Source organism: Primulina tabacum, chromosome 3 (genome assembly GCF_025594145.1).
Source record: "Primulina tabacum isolate GXHZ01 chromosome 3, ASM2559414v2, whole genome shotgun sequence".
Classification (NCBI taxonomy): domain Eukaryota; kingdom Viridiplantae; phylum Streptophyta; class Magnoliopsida; order Lamiales; family Gesneriaceae; genus Primulina; species Primulina tabacum.
This window is the reverse complement of record NC_134552.1, coordinates 9,696,272-9,716,085: the sequence shown is the minus strand read 5'-3', so window position 1 is coordinate 9,716,085 and position 19,814 is coordinate 9,696,272. Positions and strand designations below refer to the sequence as shown.

At 33.9% G+C, this 19,814-nt stretch overlaps 2 protein-coding genes and 1 pseudogene across 24 annotated transcripts; 2 read left to right on the top strand and 1 right to left on the bottom strand.

Annotated features, from left to right (window-relative positions):
• On the top strand, positions 1-9,201 carry LOC142540070 (uncharacterized). 20 transcript variants are annotated; one of them, XR_012819019.1, is made up of 9 exons: positions 1-333; positions 445-522; positions 687-932; positions 1,119-1,171; positions 1,420-1,491; positions 2,080-2,143; positions 7,413-7,882; positions 8,542-8,583; positions 8,912-9,201. XR_012819019.1 is itself a non-coding variant. In XM_075645953.1 (7 exons), exons 2-6 carry the CDS (start codon positions 832-834, stop codon positions 7,435-7,437), a joined length of 321 nt encoding a protein of 106 aa, XP_075502068.1. In that variant the 5' UTR covers positions 1-333; positions 445-831; the 3' UTR covers positions 7,438-7,477; positions 7,571-9,201. The 20 variants fall into 20 exon arrangements, 5 of the variants coding, with proteins under 5 accessions (XP_075502068.1, XP_075502069.1, XP_075502066.1 ...); XR_012819023.1 differs by having other exon boundaries at positions 8,674-9,201; XR_012819021.1 differs by having other exon boundaries at positions 7,413-7,477; positions 7,571-9,201.
• Positions 9,202-9,982: 781 nt separating this feature from the next.
• On the bottom strand, positions 9,983-13,884 carry LOC142540068 (uncharacterized). 4 transcript variants are annotated; one of them, XM_075645945.1, is made up of 4 exons: positions 13,708-13,884; positions 12,785-13,023; positions 11,228-12,136; positions 9,983-11,112 (listed from the first exon to the last, which is right to left on the bottom strand). In XM_075645945.1, exons 2-4 carry the CDS (start codon positions 12,884-12,886, stop codon positions 10,243-10,245), a joined length of 1,881 nt encoding a protein of 626 aa, XP_075502060.1. In that variant the 5' UTR covers positions 12,887-13,023; positions 13,708-13,884; the 3' UTR covers positions 9,983-10,242. The 4 variants fall into 4 exon arrangements, with proteins under 4 accessions (XP_075502060.1, XP_075502061.1, XP_075502062.1 ...); XM_075645946.1 differs by lacking the exon at positions 13,708-13,884 and adding an exon at positions 13,483-13,692; XM_075645947.1 differs by lacking the exon at positions 13,708-13,884 and adding an exon at positions 13,296-13,377.
• A 1,867-nt stretch (positions 13,885-15,751) lies between these two features.
• On the top strand, positions 15,752-19,065 carry LOC142540069 (subtilisin-like protease SBT6.1; annotated as a pseudogene).
• The last annotated feature ends 749 nt before the right edge of the window (positions 19,066-19,814 follow it).

Below are 19,814 nucleotides of genomic sequence, written 5' to 3'. Positions count from 1 at the left end.
TTCTATAATTCTAATAAAAATGAGCAGGCGAAGTCTATTCCAAATGATTTGCGATCCTTGATCGTATCCATGTCCCAAGAAATTCCTTTTTAAGGTTTCGGGCCATTGTAGTGGGGAGTCCCAAGTTGCCGGCTACTTTCATCACGCCAAATGAATACGCTGAAGCCTTGGAAAGTGCAACCCCTCTCCAACATTGGAACCCGTTTTCCCTCCCAGCGGCTTACAAATGACGCTATCTCCACCAAATTCTGCCGTTCTGCGACGGATCGGATATTTTCTCAAATCTCACCTCAATCGGTTCCTACAGTTGCTATTCCCTACACAGAGTTAAAGGTATTTTTTTTCCTTCAAATTTCACGTTTCAAGTTTTGTTTTTTTGGGTGATTATGGGTGCCCTGATGATGTTTGTTTGTTTTTTTGTTTTTGGTTTTATCATGATTATAGGATAAGACTGCAGATTTATCAGGGAAAATAGAGCAGGGATTCGGGTCTAATGGCCTGGGTATTCCATCTATCTTAGAGGTATGGAATGAATGCATCCTTGCCAACCCTCTACCTTTGCGGTGGTTTTGAGAGATTATCATCGTTTCACAAGTTCTGTACACTGTCTTGAGATCAGATTTGTTTTTATGGAGAATTTGAGGTAATGAGTTTTCTTAATACATCTATGTTCCGTTTCTCTGTAGGTTCCAGGGTATACTTCACTGCGCCGAAATCTTTTACAACTTGCACCTGGGCATGAACTTATTGAGTTACTTGTACTCTGTCCGTCTGCAGGAATTGACAAAGACTAGATAAACTTAAATTTTGCAACTTTTATGCACTTGGGGCATGAAGAAAATTTTGCTTCTTAATTTTCTTGAATATATTGTTTTCCTAAACAGACTGGCAAACCTTCCTGATACAAAAAAATTAGAAGTCCCTTATTACAGGTATAGCCAATCATTTCTTGATTAATCTTCCTATCACACCTTTTACTGGTTGTTATTCCTTTTTTTACATTGCTTAATTTCAGTCCTCACTGCTGGATAAGTTGGATTTCCTATATGGTGCAATTCATTGCGACTCCAACTGCCAATAAAATATTGATTAACCTAAAGTTTGTTGAGTTCATGTAGGTACAACATCGGACGGAGTCATGACAAGGAGCAGCTTGAATCTGGAAAACCCGGTAATAGAATGATCCTTTATCAGTAAATTAAAGGAACTGAGCTTTTCTTTGTAAGCATACCTTATGGATGCATGTGGTGTTCCTGGCGTATATGTGAGATAATAGTTGGATGTATGAACTTTAGTAAGTTTAGCATGAACTTATAATCAATGATTTCAGCTGAGAATATTTCACAATCAATATGATTAATTTCTATCTATGTTACTTTTAATTGTTCATTCTTTACCGAGGAACTTCGTTTGCTGCAGATATGATGAAAGGATCCTACTATGCTAATCCAATATTTGATGTACCTACAATGAACTATCACATGTCGAACGGTATTGGTAGATGCTACCCCCTTGCATGAGTAATAATAATAATAAGCATCATTTATAAGGTTATTTGGTAATTGATAGCTTAACTGATTGAGATTTTTTTTATACCCACTTCTCTTTCTCAGGTTGAATTTTATGTTCGTCTTTTTCTTATTACTCGTTCCTGAACCACAAAAGTATAAAATCATAGTGTGTCCATTTTTATTTGAAGGGCTATAATGCGTCATTTGTACATACCATGATTTTATAACTTTATTATTGAATGAGTAATGGAAATAATCAAATAAACTATTAGCACATTTATTTGTCATTTACATATGGCCATATGACAGTAAAGCATGGTTGAGAGTCTACTACCAAAATCATCTTTTCAAATTTGTTCAGTACACATTCAATGAAAAGGCTATTTTGTTTTGAGGAATATGTTTGTTGATTATTCTTATCTGCTGAATAGTTCTCTGAAACTTACTATTCTGGGAGGAGTAATATGTCATCTAGTTCCTGTGCTTCACTTTTCATTTCTTGGATTTGTGTGCATTATAATATCGAACCAGCTTTCCTATCCATTTAATGGGGGTCTTCTTTTTGTAGGTATCCCTCGTACTGTGGGCCAAATATATGGCCTCGTGATGCTATGCCAGAACTTGAATTGCGTGTGAGTGCTAGCTGGTTTTTACAAGTCTCAGCAGTGTTCATTGATATTCTATTACAGTCAACCCACCTAGATTTATTGGATTTCTCCTTAACCCCTTAATTATTACCGATTTTCAGAATATCGTTGGTGGAGGTTAGCTTTAGTAGTTTATCTAAAAACTAAATATGTCAGGCTATATGATAATAGTCTATTAAGCAAATTCCAATAATTTGTTTTATGATGGAGCTAAATTTTGGATTCCTGATGGTCACCACACACCATATTTTGATAATAACCCGTAAAGTTTTGTGCATCGATACTTTTTTAAATGTTTTGCTGTCCTAATTTCTTATTATAAGCTTTTTTTATTTCAATTGACTCGTCCTCTCAATTTTTTCATGGAATTCCTTGAATGTGTGAACTTTTAGTTTGTATTTTGCTATGAGATATCTCTTAGGTTCTTCCTTTCTTTATACCTTTATCAGTACAATCCCTTAACTCTTCCTTTGGGCTATTCCACTTCTTTTATATATATATATATATACTAGAAAAGTGCACGTGCGTTGCACGTGAGCAACTAAATTGCTGGAAATATAAGTACGAAATTTGATAATATTTAAATGAATTAAAATATGGCTAATAGCATTTATTAATTGAAACAAATCAAACCACAAAATCAAAAATCATAACCATAGACGGTATATGAATCGGAGAAGTTATTTTATCCACATGACACACTTTTCAATATACTTCTTGGTTGATTTTGATAACTCAACAACTTTTTGTCGTAGTTTGTTATAATATACATATAACCATTTTGGTATACTCAGCAAGTATACGATTGTCTTTAACATCTATCATGTTATTTAAAATCCTCATCTGGGATCTGACATGTTCGTAGTTTACTTCCCAATCAGGACGTTTTTTCGGTTTTTTACATTGTTTTTATCTAGTAATCTTATTTTCCAAATATTTATTTTATTATTGAATGATTTTTCAGTTTTTGACAATCATCAACTATAAATCATAAGAATAAATGTTGTTTTTAGTCGTGATTGGTTTTTTACTTGTGACTAAAAGTATGTATAACATATATATTCTTCAACAACATAACCAATGGATGTTGCTGTAATTTCTTCAAACATCGTGATATTTGTAATATCATTTTTATATAATTACTAGCAATATTATCAACATTTTTAGAAGATTTGGAACAATGATTGCGTGCATCATATCATGGGGATGATATAGTTTCAATCTCATAAACAAAACAAATTTTATTCTATCAAGTTTACATTTTGTTTTATAATATTTTATATATTGTGGAACGACTTACAAAATTAATTATTGTATTTTAAAAATCTTGAGAAGGACACGATAACGTATTAAGATATGTATATGAGATATCATTTAAATATATATCAAAATATTTGTCTTATTCAATATCTCATCTAATAATACAACTGTTTAGATTTCATGAGCATCTTAGAATAGACAAAATTAATTTGATGAAATATTGTATAATTCAATTTTAATTTCACTATTCGGCTAAGTGAATTTATTTGGCGAGTAGTTCTCTATGTTACCATCATATATTTCATGAATTAGTTTTTTAGCTACTTTAACTAAAAAAATAGACAAAAACAACCCTTAGCCACCTCGAAATCTATCGAGATAATATTGGAAGAAATAAAGTGCAACCGGCTCAACGTCCCAATTTACTAAAAATGCACAAAATTGATCTATTGTGTCCACAAAGCTTTAGAATTGTTCTCATACCATTAAAAATAGAATGAGAATTATACACAATTTTTTTCATGTATTTCTTTTTCTGAATGAAGAATTTTTTCTTTTTGTTTATTCTTTGAGAAATATTGATATTTTATGTGGCATCAATATGTTGCAAACCATGAAGTAGCAACATAATCACTATATAACCCTTGAAGGTTTACACACACAATTTTCCAATTTCTTCTTCATTGTGATGTGTTGAAATTTAAATATGAATCATTCTTGATCTTAATATTTTGCTTTAAATACGCCTTCAAATATATATGTATATGTTTCATGTCACTTAGTTAGACCTAATTTCAAATATCTAAAAAAATGTGTTTGAATTATATCATACAGAAATAGAGACATATTAATACACAATATTATTTTTTTAACATGTTTTTTCATCCACTATGTTTGTCATAAATTTTTTGTTCAAAATTTGATTCATTTATTAACTACATTTATGAAGAACCAATAAATTATATAATTCACAGAAATCATATATTACCCTCTTCGTAGAACATAAGACTCAAAATATGTGGCTTTGATTGGTGTATTCTCATACATATTTTCATATAAACAACAAGACAAATAATAGAATATCAGAAAAATCAATTGCCGCCAACAATACTAAACAATGTGAATTTAAAAAATTCGTGACACAAACAACATCCATAAAAAATGATAACTCAAAGTTCAAAAACAATTTATTTAGTACAATAACAAAGAAATTGAAGTATATACGAACAACAAAAAGCATAAATCACTCACAAATTAAATACTAACTCATATTATTCAAAAAATTTATAAATTTTTTGATATTTTTTTCAAATAAAGAGAAGACGCCTTATTAACGTCATGGTTTCATAAATATTTTATAAAACACACAAAGGAAAAAATGGTGCATCAAAATCATCATGAAAAATCCTTTAATAAAACCTTAAAAAATAAAAATATAATACGAAGTCACACAATTTTCCTTAAATCAAAGAAAAATATTAGATCGTTGACAAAATATATCTGGCAACGACAAAACATACGTTAACTTGTGATACAATTAAAATTTAGAATCATGCATAATCATTTAATTATAACAAAATCGTATGCAAAAAATCTACTTGATATTATCTCTTTTAACAATTTATCCATGTTTGTCGTCCACCAGAGGACTCATAGATCCACTAATTTTTTTAGTCCACCTATTAATTTCACAATAAATAATACTACAAAAATAATATAATCAAGCACATAAAAACTCAAATTCAAATACCGTCAATCAATTTAAATAAAAAATTTTGAATAGAGATTATAATAATGTTGTAAAAATTTTGAATACTGATTTATAGACAGAAGTCTGGAAATACATTTGTCTCTTTATATTCTGAGATATAAGCTAAAAACGAAGAAACATTTCATCATTTTTAATATTTTCTAAGTCGCTTCAAACTAAGTAATCTAACCAAACTGAAAACATGCATTATGTGTTTAAGAATTAACAAAATATCTCAAGGAAAAAAATAAAAAATAATCATTTTTGTGGGATATATATATGGTTTTGTTTTATATTTTCTTTCGGTGAACAAACAAATCACATAAAGAATCCAAACACAACATGATCAATACAAACGACATATAACACCAAAAAATGTAATGCTATGTTAAAAAACTCATCTCATTGCAAGAACACAAAATTATCAAATGAAGCATATTATTTAGTAATATTTATTTAGCAGCACATATAAAAAATTGACTAAATAGCTTAAAAACAGTGTTTGGAATAACTTATATACAAACATTTCTCTCAGTCATGTATCTCTATTGACACATAAAGAGTTTGAAAATTTCTTTATTCTAAATAGGAGAAATAAGTTTTATATAACCTTAATATTTATTAATAATTAATTTTTATTCAATCCGACTCATCTCCCTTCATCTGCCCATTATTACCTCTCATCAATATGGTAAATATTTTTCATGAATTTGACGGAAATGTATAAATTTAGTAATTAAAATTAAATTTAAAAGTAAATTAAAACAATAATTAGTTTGATTGAGTTAAATACACTATTAATGATCTTATTAAACTAACATAAAAAATGGCTTAAATAACATCATCAACATGACAAATTATAAAAAAAATGGTAAAATGGTAAGGTTACAAATGAAAATTATATATTTAATAGATAATATTTATTTAACATCATATATCGAAAATTGACTAAATAGTTTAAATGTTTATATTGAAATCACCTACATACAAATATTTTCTCTCAATCACATATATTTGTTGATACATAAGTAGTCTTAAAATATTTCTATTGTAAATGAGAAGAAGATGTTTATATGACCTTAATATTTTTTAATTATTTAATTTTTTCATTGTCACTCGTCTCCATTCGTCTTCCTATTATTACTTTAATGTTCGTAATATTAATAATTTTTTAATATGTAACATTATGAGTGTACAAATTATAAAACAAAAAAGGATAAAATAGTAAGTTTACAAAGTAAAATCAAAATAATAATTTGATTGAGTTAACTACACTATTAATTATCATATTAAACTAATATGAAAAATGACAATAAAAAAATCACATATTTATAATAATAAAATGAAATAAAATAGATGTTAGTAATATTAGCAATTTTTTTAAATGTATAACATTATGAAAATAAATTTATAAGTAAAATCAAAATAATAATTAATTTGATTGAGTTAAGTATACTATTAATTATCATATTAAACTAACATGAAAAATGACTTAAAGAACCCCATGAACATGACAAAATATAAAACAAATGAAAGGGTAAAAAAGAAAACTCACAAAGTTAAATACACTATTAATTAACATATTAAACTAACATAGAAAATTACTTAAAGAACCAAATAAACATGACAAATTATAAAATAAATAAAAGGGTAAAAAGGTAAGCTCACAATTCAAACTCATATATTTATAATAGTAATAGATAATAGATATATATATATATATATACTCACGTAGAGTTTAAAGCTCTTGGAAAGTTGATTCTGGATGTCGGATTCCTGTTGGCATATCATTGTGATCGGTATGGTAAGAAATTGGTGGAACTTTATTTTTCTTCTATTAGTCTAAAATGAACTTCAATTGCCAACAAAATATTTTTGAGCCATTTTTCATGCTTTTTTTGGTTTAATTTTTAACCGTTGGTGTGTTACATTTTCAAATTACTGATTTATTTGAAGGTCATCATGCTGTGATTAACAACAGATCCACAACTTTGAAAAATCTAGCGTTGTTCTGCATCTCAAGTCTCGTTTGTAATATCAGGACTCATCCTGCTGTGAATTTAAAACGGAATAAACATGCATGAAAATTATAAGCTCTGAATTTTCAAGTGTGTGCTTTGTGGCTGATTTGGTTGGGCATTTACTTTTCAGAACTCGGAAGGCACTAGGTTGCACCTTGTGCTTGCTGTTTCAGTATTGAATTATCTCATTTAATGAGTTGGTTCTTGAATTGTACTTGTGCAGCATCAAATGGTTTCAAAGGGCATGAGAATGAAGGTTTACTTCTTTGATCCTTTTTTCAAAAAGCGGTAAGAGATTTAAAGCTGACCTGCTACTTCTTCTCAATTAATTCATCTTCGTAAATCTCTCTATGGTGAGAGGAATGGAAGTGATTGATACAGGAGCTGCCCTAAGTGTTCTGGTCGGTGGAGCAACTCTGGGACGAAAGGTTGACTCAAGAATAAATTGGATTATTAGCTCCATTGCAAATTCGGATCATTAAGAAAAGCAGTTCATCATAGGCGATAGCAATCTACGAACCCTTTAATGGCTGGCTGTCCCAGCAAGGACAGCGAGAATGACCGCAGAGAACAAGGCTCGAGAGACCTACTATTCCAACCCCAAGAACCAGTGAAGGCGACGTCTCATTACTTCCAGTACGAATTGCGTTGATTCCACTGTCGTCTCCTTTATTAATTTCCTTCTCTTCAGAGGTACTTTGGACTCCTTTAAACTTTTATCAGCACCATTGGAGAGCTATGTTCTATTCTCGAAAATTTTATGGTTGCTTGTGAGTGAGTAAAAATGGTGCGCTGTTGTTACATTTCTGGATCCCTCTCCTGTTACAAAATTGAGTCTCAGATTTCCCACCTAAAGCATTCCTAGAAGATGTTGGGGATTGAGTTTTTTCTTTAAATAATTGCACATATTGTTGGTGTTCCAGATAGATTAGGTCTAGAAGCCCAGCTTATAAGTATAGGGAGTTATTTTTTTTTTTGTCGTGGGTTTTGTCTTCAAACATTGTGCATGTTCTATCTGATATATTTTATGCTAAATTTTGATTCTTATATTGATCTAGCATGCTGATTAATTACGTAGAAATGCAAACAAATGAATGGAATGGGGAATTGTTATGAAAGTGACTACACAACCTGACACCTAAATCTTTATGCTACCTGTACTATAGACTACAAGAATTTATCTCCATTGTAACAGGAAATACCCATTGTAATTCAATTCGACTAGACTTCACAGAATAATATAAACCTATCTTTGATGTATTTTGGACTGTTATGTATATATCACAGTTGATCCCTTTTTAGTTGTATTGGCGTTTCTGAGAGAGAGTCTTTGATCCTGTTTTCATGTTAAGGGATGAAAAGCTTAGATTTCCCGGAAAGTGAATATTCATGAGGTGAGTCTTTTGGCATACTTTTTTTTATATCACCATTTGATAATCCATGTGTAATGCTGTATTTTTTGTTTCATTTTCTTGTTTCAAAAGGTACTGAAAATCAATTCCAATACTCCATTTCCCTAACTACATTTTGTTATTGAAAACAGTCACCGTACATGCGCATTCAATATCTGTGTAAAAATTTTGTACGAATATACAAATCTATGAGAATTTCTTGCAACGGTAGGAAGGCAAAAATGTTCAAAAAACTTTGTTTCCAAGAAAAATAGCAGCATTTACGTTTCCGCTTTTATTCATAGTTTTTTCTGGTGTTTTTTTCTCACAGTTTATGGTGCCTGGTGTGTCTATTTCTTTTGGAGATTATACTGAAAAACTTCTGGACAATTATTATGACCTCAAATAGGTAGGAGATGGTTCGTTTTGTATATCAATCACATCTCTTCTCTTCTTTTTTTGTCAGTTAGTTTCTGTGCTAGAATGTGAATATTCAAATTGGTTTAGCATTTTGAGATTATTTGATGGCATATAAATTGGAGCTTGGGCATTGTAGATTACTGAGCTTGGGGTCATATATTCACTACTATTATTATTTTGGTTACAAATTTTAGTTAAATTTCAGAGTATGTTTCTCGAAACTTGGGTTTTTTTTAATGGTTCCGCTAAACTGCTGCCATCTTGTTAAATTTTATCGTACCACTTTATATTTTTAGCAGTTTGGAACTTTCTAAAAAATAAATAAATGAATAAAACCAACTAATGTACATTATCTTCCCCATTCCGCATGCAATTATTGTAAAGAATCTCAGAATGTCTGCTTTTTATTTTTTAGATGTGTTTTCACATCGACCAAACAAGAACAAGCATTATTATTAATTTATTTCCACCGAAACTTTTTTTTTCAACCCTTTTAGTATACCTAAACTAGATATGATTATTACTTCCAAAGTATTCCTTTATTGAATTATATATTGACCTACAATGCCCGTTATGAAAAATCATCCCTACAATTATTGACATGATTTGATATTGTTTAAGCGATTATATTCTCCTGAAAATAAATTTGAACATGAATTTTAATTTCCAAAAGATTCTCCCTCTCCCAAACTATGTTCCCAAAATTCTTGTTAATCACTTTCCAAAGAACAAAAAGAAATCTCGTAAATAAACATTGATGATACTTTAAGAAGAATATTTTCCTACCCTCGAGAGAGACACCCAGATATTATGAGATGATGTGTGATTTTTTTTTTTTTTTTTTTTAACGAGAACCATAGCCGTTGAATTGTAATGTCAACATAGAATCTGAATAAAATATATATATATGCATAACTGATATATCTTGCCTTCCGACTTATCTTTCCCATGGGCATCCTAAATTCCTAATAAGCCATAAACATAGCAGCTCAAAGAATGAAACTTTCTGCATGCTTTCAAACACAGTTACGAACTGAATATACAATATAGAAACTGAACATCATCTCGTTTCAAGAATGAGAGATTACTCTTCAATCCCTTCCCGACAAGTAAATGAACATCCAAGAGCAAATTTCTGACTACAGTAGTTCTTTTTGTTTTTCTTGGAGGGTTGGACTGAGAATCCCTGTTATCGACCTTCCTTCAATGCGCATAAACATTCTACACAAAGCTTTGGCAACTCTAACATACTACTTTGCATAAACTCATGAACGCATAATTCATTAAGGGAGCTCTGGACTGTTTATGTGATAGCAATGGTTTTTGAACTTTGAACTCACAATTGTACAAAAGCAAGACGGACTTAACAGAGGAACTCAGGTGTCCAGAAGACGAGTCTGACCTTTTTAGTAGCATCTGGTTTTTTGAGGTGACAGCAACTGAATCACCAGACCTCGGCAAAACTCTCAGAAAGCAACCATTTTGTTTTTCTCTGTGATGAAATTTTTCCACGTAACCATCTTCTTGAATCTCACACTCGATTGAATCTGCTGCACCGATCGAAGAATTTTCTGAACATTTTATGATTCTCTCAGCTTCACTAAGAAAACCAATGGCATGCCATGCATCAGCAACAAGCTGTATCGTTTTCTTCTGAGGAAGAACACCATCGTTTCTCATAGTTTCAAGAAACTCTTCTGCTTTACACGGCTGTTTTGCTTCTCCATATCCCCAAATTAAAGTCTCAAAAGTCTTTAAATTTGGCAATACATCCATTTCATGCATCTTCTCAAATATTTTAAGAGCACGGTCCATTTTTCCGGCACTACACCATCCACTGATGATGGTAGTGAAGATGACAACATTAGGATGAACATCTGATTTGGCCATAAGTTCCAGAAGTTCCTCAGCTTTATTGGGTTCTCCAGCACGAACATAGCCTTTTGCAAGAATGCTGAAGGCATGGACGTCGGCTTTTATCCCAGCTTTTACCATTTCATCAAATATTTCTTTGCAGTTGTCCATGAGTCCAGCGGAACTCCAGGCATTCATGATGGTGCTGAATGTTATCACATCAGGTTTTATCCCGAACTCTTCCATCATTGTAAGTGTCTGCAAGAATCATAATGTTTAAAATTGAAACTATAATACACAAAATTACAAACAAGGAGAAACATATCACAAAAAATGAGAATTCAATCAAGGATCATAAAAATTAAAAGTTTACCTCGTGTACTCCATCAGTATCAGCCTTGTCCAAATATCCTTTGATAAGTGTGTTGAAAACAATAAGATTTGGGTACACTCCAAGACTTTTCATCCTACAAACGAATGTCATTGCATCTGCGAGGTTTCCTTCATTACAATAACCATTTACAATAATACCACATGTACGCTCATTTGGCTGCACCTTGGAAATTTGCATCTGAAAAATCATAGATTCGGCTTTGCTGGTTTCTCCTTTCTCAGAATAAGCCTTTGCGATCGTGTTATATGTCACAGTATCAGGTTTTACACCACGAGAAATCATCTCATTGACTATTTTCCATGCTTGTTCAATGTTTCCCTTGTTACACCAAGCTCGAAGAAGTATGTTGTACGTCCTATCATTTGGTTTCACGCCGTCTTCCTTCAACATTAACTCCAATAGTTTTAAAGATTCCTCAGGCTTACCAATAATTCCAAAACCTTTAATTAAGGTATTAAAAGTGCGGGTGGTCGGCTTACACCCTTTCTCTCGCATTTCATGGAATATTTTCATTGCTTCCTTAATATTCCCTGATTCAGAGAATGCATTGATCAATGCATTGAAGAATATAGAGTCAGGTTTAAGGCCACTTTTTTCCACTTTAGACAGAAGAGAAGGAATGGACTTGAAAAGTTTCTGGATTGTCAGTGCGGTTAAAACAGTAGTGTATGTAAGAAGAGATGGTCTATGGCCTTCTTCTGTTAAAGCCTTAAAAACTGAATGCACTTCACGAGTCTTCCCCTTTTCGATCAAAATATTCATCAATTTGGTTCTTGATCGAACTGTGTGGCAGAAATCGTTGCCCAAGCAAATGGGGCAAGAGGGTACAGTGTTAGAAATCACAGTGGCTGAAAAAGAAGGTAATTGTTTCTCTTTCGCGAGAGCGTCCTGTAAGATGAACCACATATTGATATAGTGATCAAGGCATAGAAAATTTTGACACCAATATGCAAATGGAGTTTACCACAAAAGAGCCTCAAAATTGAAAAGGTGAATCGCCCTTTGAATGTAAAAGTAAATTCAGCTAATGACAATTAAATAAACCAAGAAATAAAAATCAGCTGACGGTGTATGTGTTACGACTAGTATTCATGTTACAAGGAGAAGTCTTTCATTCCTAAAGTACGAATGCAGCATCTCGAAACCGAAGAGAAAATATACAAGAAACAGGAAAAATTTTAACAACCAACTAATACAATTACTAGCTTCCGTATGGTGTGAAACACTAATTGGTATAATTTCCTTCTCATACCAGATAAATGATAATCCAGTCCCCCACAACTCTGTAAAAACACCAAGCATATAACATAGAGGAAAAAACAGATATGTTTATAACTTGAGACTTTCAGGACAAACTATGATTGCATAAAAAATGTCCTAGCACTATGGAACATTACTAATAAATTAAAATTCCTCGCTCTTGCTGGCGGCAAAATAAAATCTTGATGGCACAATCACGACTGAAGTAAATATAACACCAAGTGACCTCAATATGTTTGTATGGATTACATAAACTCGGCATATTATCAGCAATACCATCGTTGTTGAAGCTTGAACTCTAGAATAGCTATTCAGTGCTCCACGGGGCAGTTTTACCACATTATTGTATTGGGTTCTTAGAGGCTTATAGTCCTCCATAGTTTTCTGAATCTGGAAATATAGTTGAACCTTCTGCGATATCTTTTAGTTCGGCGTATTTATGGTCCCTACAAATTTAAGTCCCGGAATTTTACTAGGATCACACCTCATAGACAGCGGTCTCACATTGAGATATCCTACAAGCATAACAAGAAAGTTCTCAGCCGATAATTTTTACAATAAGAACCAACAGTTTCAGGGACGGAAGGAACAAAAGTGATTCAATTGGGTTACAATTTGTTTCTATGATCATTAAATACTCCAATCATACAAAATGCATATCAAGCAAAACATTTAACAACAATAACAGACGCCCACAAAAATGACCAATGATGAAATCTCCGTTTAAACTTTAGTTAGAAGAGAATTTGAAAGAAAAACGAAATTATCAAAAAAAATCCCACAAAACTGGCTTATTCGTTAAGTGTACTCCAGAGAAGTCCGCTGGTTATATTCCCATATTTTGATTTCCAATTCGAAAATGCCTCATCTTAACAATTCATGGCAGACTGACCAACTAAGGAGTAAGTTGCACATAAATAACTTTTTGCGTCCAGACCCTATAAGAGTTCATGTAAAATCCAACACAAACTAACATAGAAGCAAGAACCGAAATCACGAGAAAGCATTTTTGGGTGCCATAAGCAAGTTTAACTTCATCCACTCGCAAAAGACCAAAAAACTCAATTTCAGCTCTATCCCATATGACAAGCGATCTTCCTTTAAGATCACCATTGGTGGTGGTACCAAATATTATTCTACATTCGACATTCAATACGCAAAGAAAAAATGAGAAGACCAAAGAAGAGGAGCGAAGGTACCTTCGAACCAGATAAGTTGAGGGAATTTGCATGTATGGATAATGGCAATTTTGTATATCATGCACAAAAGTGGCGATGCTGGTTGGGCCAATCTTATCCGCATCTTGGTCAGTGTAAGAGTTCTTGAGGCTGCAGTAGAACCTCAGGGAATCAGCAACTATTTTTGGTAGTGACAATTTTTGTGGAACGATTGATTGCCACGTCACAACTCACACGCTGGCACGTTTTATTTTGGATATTTGATGGTATATTGAGAGATTCACTGTAATTTATTCTTATATAATATTTAAAAAATTCAAGTGTTTATTTATTTATATATAAAAAAATATTTTTTTTGAGATTAGTTGACTACATCTATATTTTTTTATAAAAATAATATATTTTTATGACTCGATTAAATAAATTGACCTATGATATAGTCTCAGAAAATGTTGTTGTAAAAAAATAATATAATGTTTTGTTTTTCTTCCTTCAGAGAAGAATTTGTCACTATTAATTTCAAACGTAAGATTTTTCATAAACTTCCGATCTTGACATCAGATTATTTATAAATCAATATTCTTAAATTAATAACTTTTGAATGAATGGTTTATTTTTTCTTCTTTTCTATATTATCACATTATCAATGTTTTTTTTATTATATAGAACATATTTTACGGAAAGACGTGTAATATTATTAAAAAAAAAAACATCTATAATAAACTTGACCAATCAAAAACAGAACTCACCGTTCGTCTAAGCAAATGATTAAATAAAATGAAGAAGAAACAAAACGTGCTAAGTTATGAGCTACACATGAATAATATCGGAGATCATGGGTTCTTGTATTCGCTTTTTGAACTCTGGAGAACAAACCACAGCATATCCAAGATTTTCTTGGGAGGCCGTGAGTGCTTGCATCATTAGTAGGGAATCTGTTGCAACTTGAACACCATGGAAGTTCTTTTCGTGTAGGAGGTTGACACCTTCTCGTATGGCACCATGGACAACCGAGAGTGGTTCTGCTTTTCCTTCCATACTGCACGTGTGGATTGCGAAGTTCTCAAACTCTCCCTTTGTCAGCTGTTCTCGCATCCATAACAAAAATCCAATGTGCAAGCATCCTTGGCTACCTTCATACGTGAAAGAATGGTGTGTCGTTCCAAAGATGTTCGATGGCACTTGGCAGCACAGAAAAATAGAGAACGACAGACAGATTGGGTCAGTAGCAAAATGACAGAGAGCAAGCACCACTGAGTGGAACATGGTGGTGGAGATTATTCTGATTAGCTGGGATATGTCGTGAGAGACATGCCACCAAAACAAATGAACATTGGGTGGCAGGGAGAGGCTCCATAGAAATGGATAACCCTCTACAGTCTTCATAGATGATAAGGAGAAGTGAATAACCCTCTCTGAAGGCGATATTTCATCAAAGCACCAGAAGTGATAGTCGCCCGTCAGACATGTCTGCAGTGGGATTTTAGGATTTCCCCAGCAACAAAGTTATTTAAGCTCATTGAGATTAGAGACATTCCAAAAAATTTATTAAATGAATTTGATGACGAAATCACTACCTTGATTAAATTTGGGAGTATTATTTATTATTTAGTTAGGTGTGGACATTATTTTTGGGAAGAAATCAAATCCCGTTGAATTGTAAATCTTTATATAGAACGTAAGCCGGATAGATCCCTCATCGCTCTGAAACCCCTTTCGTCTGTTTCTGCCGCCATGATCCGCCTTCCCCACTCCCAGTCTGAACTGTTGCTTATGGTATGTTTTAACATGTGAATACTCTAGAGTGTAGACCTCTATTTGATAAAAGCTATGAAATGGACACCTCAACACAAGTTTCTACTTTTCACTTCCATTTCCCTGTTTAAACATATCTTCACCTATCATGATTTGCATTGTTGCGGAAATCTCAAGTTACATCTCTGTTTGGAGCAGATACCCTCTGGTCAAAGGGGTATACAGGCTCTGAAGTGAAAATGACTATTTTTGAAACTGGATTCGTGCTGATCATCCACATTTCCGCAATATAAAGGTACCTGTTTGCGATGTCATGCCATGATTCTTCTTCTTCTTCTTCGCATTTCAATTGTTTATAATGACTTACCATATTCAGGAACGCACCAATTGGACCAGTGAGGATACTCTTAATGATAATCTTGGACATGGGACATTTGTGGCTGGTGTTATTGCTAGTCAGGATGAAGAGTGCCTTGGTTTTGCTTCAGACACTGAGATTTATGCTTTTCGGGTGTTCACTGATGCACAGGTACCAGATACTGTATACTAGAAAAACCTGTTGTGATTATTTGTTACATGAACATGATAAGAGGCGTGCTCAAATTTATCTGAAGTATTGTTGGCCTTTGTTTAATTTCATTTGTACGGTTGAAATCATTTGCAAAGAAACATACAGATTTTATTTCATCCCATTAATTGACTGAGCATGTGCAGATTAAAAGAGCACAGATTACAATCTTACATGATTATAAACCCAGCCAGTATGAAACAAGCTCTGGTTGAGGTGCTTCAAAGCTCTTAGGTTTAAACATGTATGAGCAGGGGGCAGGCAAGGTTGATCTGTAAGTAAATTTGAATAACATTATAGTATAAGATTTGATCGACAAATTCTTAATGCTGATGCTGAATTGATGTCAGGCTGGAATCATATGAAATTTTAAAGAACTATGAACCTCGGGCAAGCATATTTCCCAATGTCCTCAACAACATGGATTGCCCTTATTCTTGGCCTTTCTGCCGTCAACCCCTGTTTGCAGGGGCCATGCCTGTGATATTTAATGCCACCATTTTGAATGGAATGGGTGTGATTGGTCATGTTGAAAGTCCTCCATCTTGGCATCCTACAAATGTTGAAGACAATCTTCTCAGCATTCACTTCACCCACTCTGATGTTATTTGGCCATGGACTGGTTATCTTGCTCTTCACATGTAAATCAAAGATGAAGGGGCACATTTTTCTGGGCAAATTGAGGGCAATGTAACTGTTGATATTTACAGCCCACCTGCTCAAGGAGAGAAAAACCCTCGAAGAAGTAATTTTGTACTTCAATTGAAATTAAAAGTTGTTCCTACTCCTGCAAGATCGATAAGGATCTTATGGGATCAATTTCACAGTATCAAATACCCTCCTGGATATATCCCAAGAATTCCTTGGATGTTAGGAGTGACATCCTTGACTGGCATGGAGATTGGAGACCACCTGCATACAAATTTCCACATCATGTTTAACATGCTGAGGGATGCAGGATATTATGTGGAAACTCTTGGTTCACCCTTTACTTGTTTTGATGCTTACCAACATGGGACGCTTTTGCTGGTGGATCTTGAGGATGAATACTTTGCTGAAGAACTAAAAAAATTGAGAGATGATGTCATTAACGATGGACTAGGTATTCCAGTGTTTGCTGATTGGTACAATGTGGATTCTATGATGAAAATGAAGTTTTTTGATGATAACACAAGAAGCTGGTGGACTCCAGTCACTGGAGGCGCAAATGTGCCTGCGTTGAATGATCTCTTGGCCCCATTTGGCATTGCTTTTGGAGATAAGATTCTGAATGGTGATTTTGTGATCAACTCCGAGCAAAGTCGATATGCATATGGAACTGATATTGCGAAGTTTCCTGGAGGAGGATACTTGCACAGCTTCCCTTTCCTTGATATCTCAGAGAGTGGTGCGACCCAGAATTTCCTTTTGTCTGGTATGAGTAAGGTGAGTTATGTGGTTTGATCTTGATCTCTCTTAAATTGTCATCTTATCTTTGAAAATGTCACAAGAACTGGATGGCTGGTAATTAAGATGAAATTATACCCATCAATATGTCCCAAATTTAATTGAACTATGTAATTGTTTTGAGTGTGCTTTCCATACACATCTGATGTGATGATAAATGTTTGACTAGATGACCACAAGCCTGAATATTGTGTAAACCTCTCACTACCTGTCACTTGTCTTTCACATGGTTTTTTGAGTTTTCTCTGCCTAAACTTTTGGTGGTGAAGCTGTATATCTGAAGACTGATCATCTTTCCAGTGAATATCTTAGTATGTCGGTTGTGTAAATACAATTTTCTTTCTTTTTGATATCCATAACTTGCCTGAAAAAAATTCAATGCTTCACAGTTCTTAATGATGAGTTGTCATCAACGCAGGCAGTTTCCCCTATTCTTGGTCTCTTGGAGGTTGCTGGCAGACGAATTGCAGTCTGTGGAGATTCAAATTGTTTGGACAGCAGCCATATAGTTACAAATTGTTATTGGCTCCTGAAAAAAATACTAGATTTTACTGCCAAAAACATTAAAGGTCCAGTCTTCTTCTCAGATTCAAGTAAACAAGATAAAGGACTATATTTGAATGACAATCAATTGCCCTCCCGTAGAACTGATGTAAATTTCTCAAGGTACTCCAGGGTTGTTGAAAAAGAGTTGATCTGCGGTAGTGACTTAAGGTTTGAGGCAAGGGGAACGAAGCGTTATGCTTTGCATGTCAGGGGAAGAAATCGTAGATTGCCTGGCTATGGTAGCATTGATTTGGGCGGAGATTTGAATTTTACTCACGAGATTCCAATTTTTAGTAACTCTAAGTCAACTGAGAAGGACGATGATGATCCTTCAGGAAATCGGTACCTGCACTATTTTTATAGAAATAATGTAAGAATCATACTTTTGACATGACTGCTCTGTTTTTAGTTAGTTATAATGATTAGTAGTTGGTGCTGCACTAACTGAAGGACACTCTTAATTTAACTTTGTTTGCAGCTGGATTTGCCAGAATTAGTTGCCAGTCATTGGCTTATCCCTGTCGTAGTTTTTGTCGCTGGTGAGTGAGCATCATTAGCTGATTTCCCATGTTGATGGATGATTTGTTGGGCCATTCCTGTGGTTGAACTTTAAAATTTTATTCTGCTGTTTTGCAGGGTTTATGCTCCTCTACAGTTTTTGGAAAATTAGGCAGAAAGGCCGGAGAAGGAGAAGGAGAAAAGGATCAGGTTCTTCTCGTTTTACTAACCCTTAGATTTCAATATAGAACTAGAGAACGAAGACATTCTACAAGTGAAGACACGAGTTTTTCCTTGTGTAATATGACAAGTCAAGATTCTTGGTTAGCACCATCACCTGAATCAGTTTGTATTGATTATCATATATTTCACCAAGGGCTCCTCGCTTGGTATGAAATTTTGTGCACGAAAGTATTTGATTTTTAATCACTAGTGCATATAAGCCGGACTGTTTTTCCTGTTGTCGGAGCATACGGAATTGATGAGAAATCTTTTCAAGTTTTCTTTATAGGAAATATTTCTGAAATGGTTAATTTTGTTAGGAGATGAAAACACAGGTCATTCAGCAATTGCAGCTTAAAATATTAGCAGTATATGATAGTGGTGATACCCCATAAGGATCCGGGTCATTGATGACCCGGGTAAAATCCTCGAGAGCCTGAGCACTACGTCTCTTCCTGGGTGTTCAATTAAAAGCCCGGGCTCTCACGCAGGCACCCGGGTACTTTGCTAACCGGGCACTTACCCTCTTCCCGGGCAGTGATCATAGCCCGGGTTCTCATACAAATACCCGGGCAATCTATTATCCGGGACACCTCGAGAATTACACCACACTCGAGTGTAATTGATACAGGCAGTCTAATCTGTCAGAACAACTTGGGCTTGGAGTGTCCTAGAAGCCATCAGAAGCTATAAGTATGGGCAGCCAACTTGCCATATTTAGTAGGTGGCACGGGAATCAAGGTACATACCCCATTTTTTACTATAAATAACATGTATTAATGTTATTTAAAGATTCTGAAATCTTTCAACTCTCAAGCATTACACATATTTTCTCTCAAATATTGCTTGTGTTCACCTGAAAAGTCTGCTGACTTAAGCATCGGAGTGGCCACGTCGGACACCCCTCCGGCGCCCATTCACGAGTTACTTTCTTATTTACAGGTGCTGTCCAGGCCATTATCTTCACTCAAAATTCCCAAACACTATAAATTGTTGATTTGATCCGTTGGAGCTCCTTACCCGGCTCATCCATTTCAGACAGATCACATCATTGGCGCCGTCTGTGGGAAATACTTGAGTTCAAGACGTTGAT

Bases quoted from the DNA above. Each gene is read 5' to 3' on its own strand.
- LOC142540070 (XM_075645950.1), top strand. From the start codon at position 832: ATGAAGAAAATTTTGCTTCTTAATTTTCTTGAATATATTGTTTTCCTA. The intron at 933-1,118 runs GTATAGCCAATC...GAGTTCATGTAG, and splicing joins TTAGAAGTCCCTTATTACAG to GTACAACATCGGACGGAGTC. The intron at 2,144-7,319 runs GTGAGTGCTAGC...TTTACTTTTCAG, and splicing joins TGCCAGAACTTGAATTGCGT to AACTCGGAAGGCACTAGGTT.
- LOC142540068 (XM_075645945.1), bottom strand. From the start codon at position 12,886: ATGGAGGACTATAAGCCTCTAAGAACCCAATACAATAATGTGGTAAAA. The intron at 12,137-12,784 runs GTATTGCTGATA...TTCATCTTACAG, and splicing joins TTCAAGCTTCAACAACGATG to GACGCTCTCGCGAAAGAGAA. The intron at 11,113-11,227 runs GTAAACTTTTAA...TGATTCTTGCAG, and splicing joins ATACTGATGGAGTACACGAG to ACACTTACAATGATGGAAGA.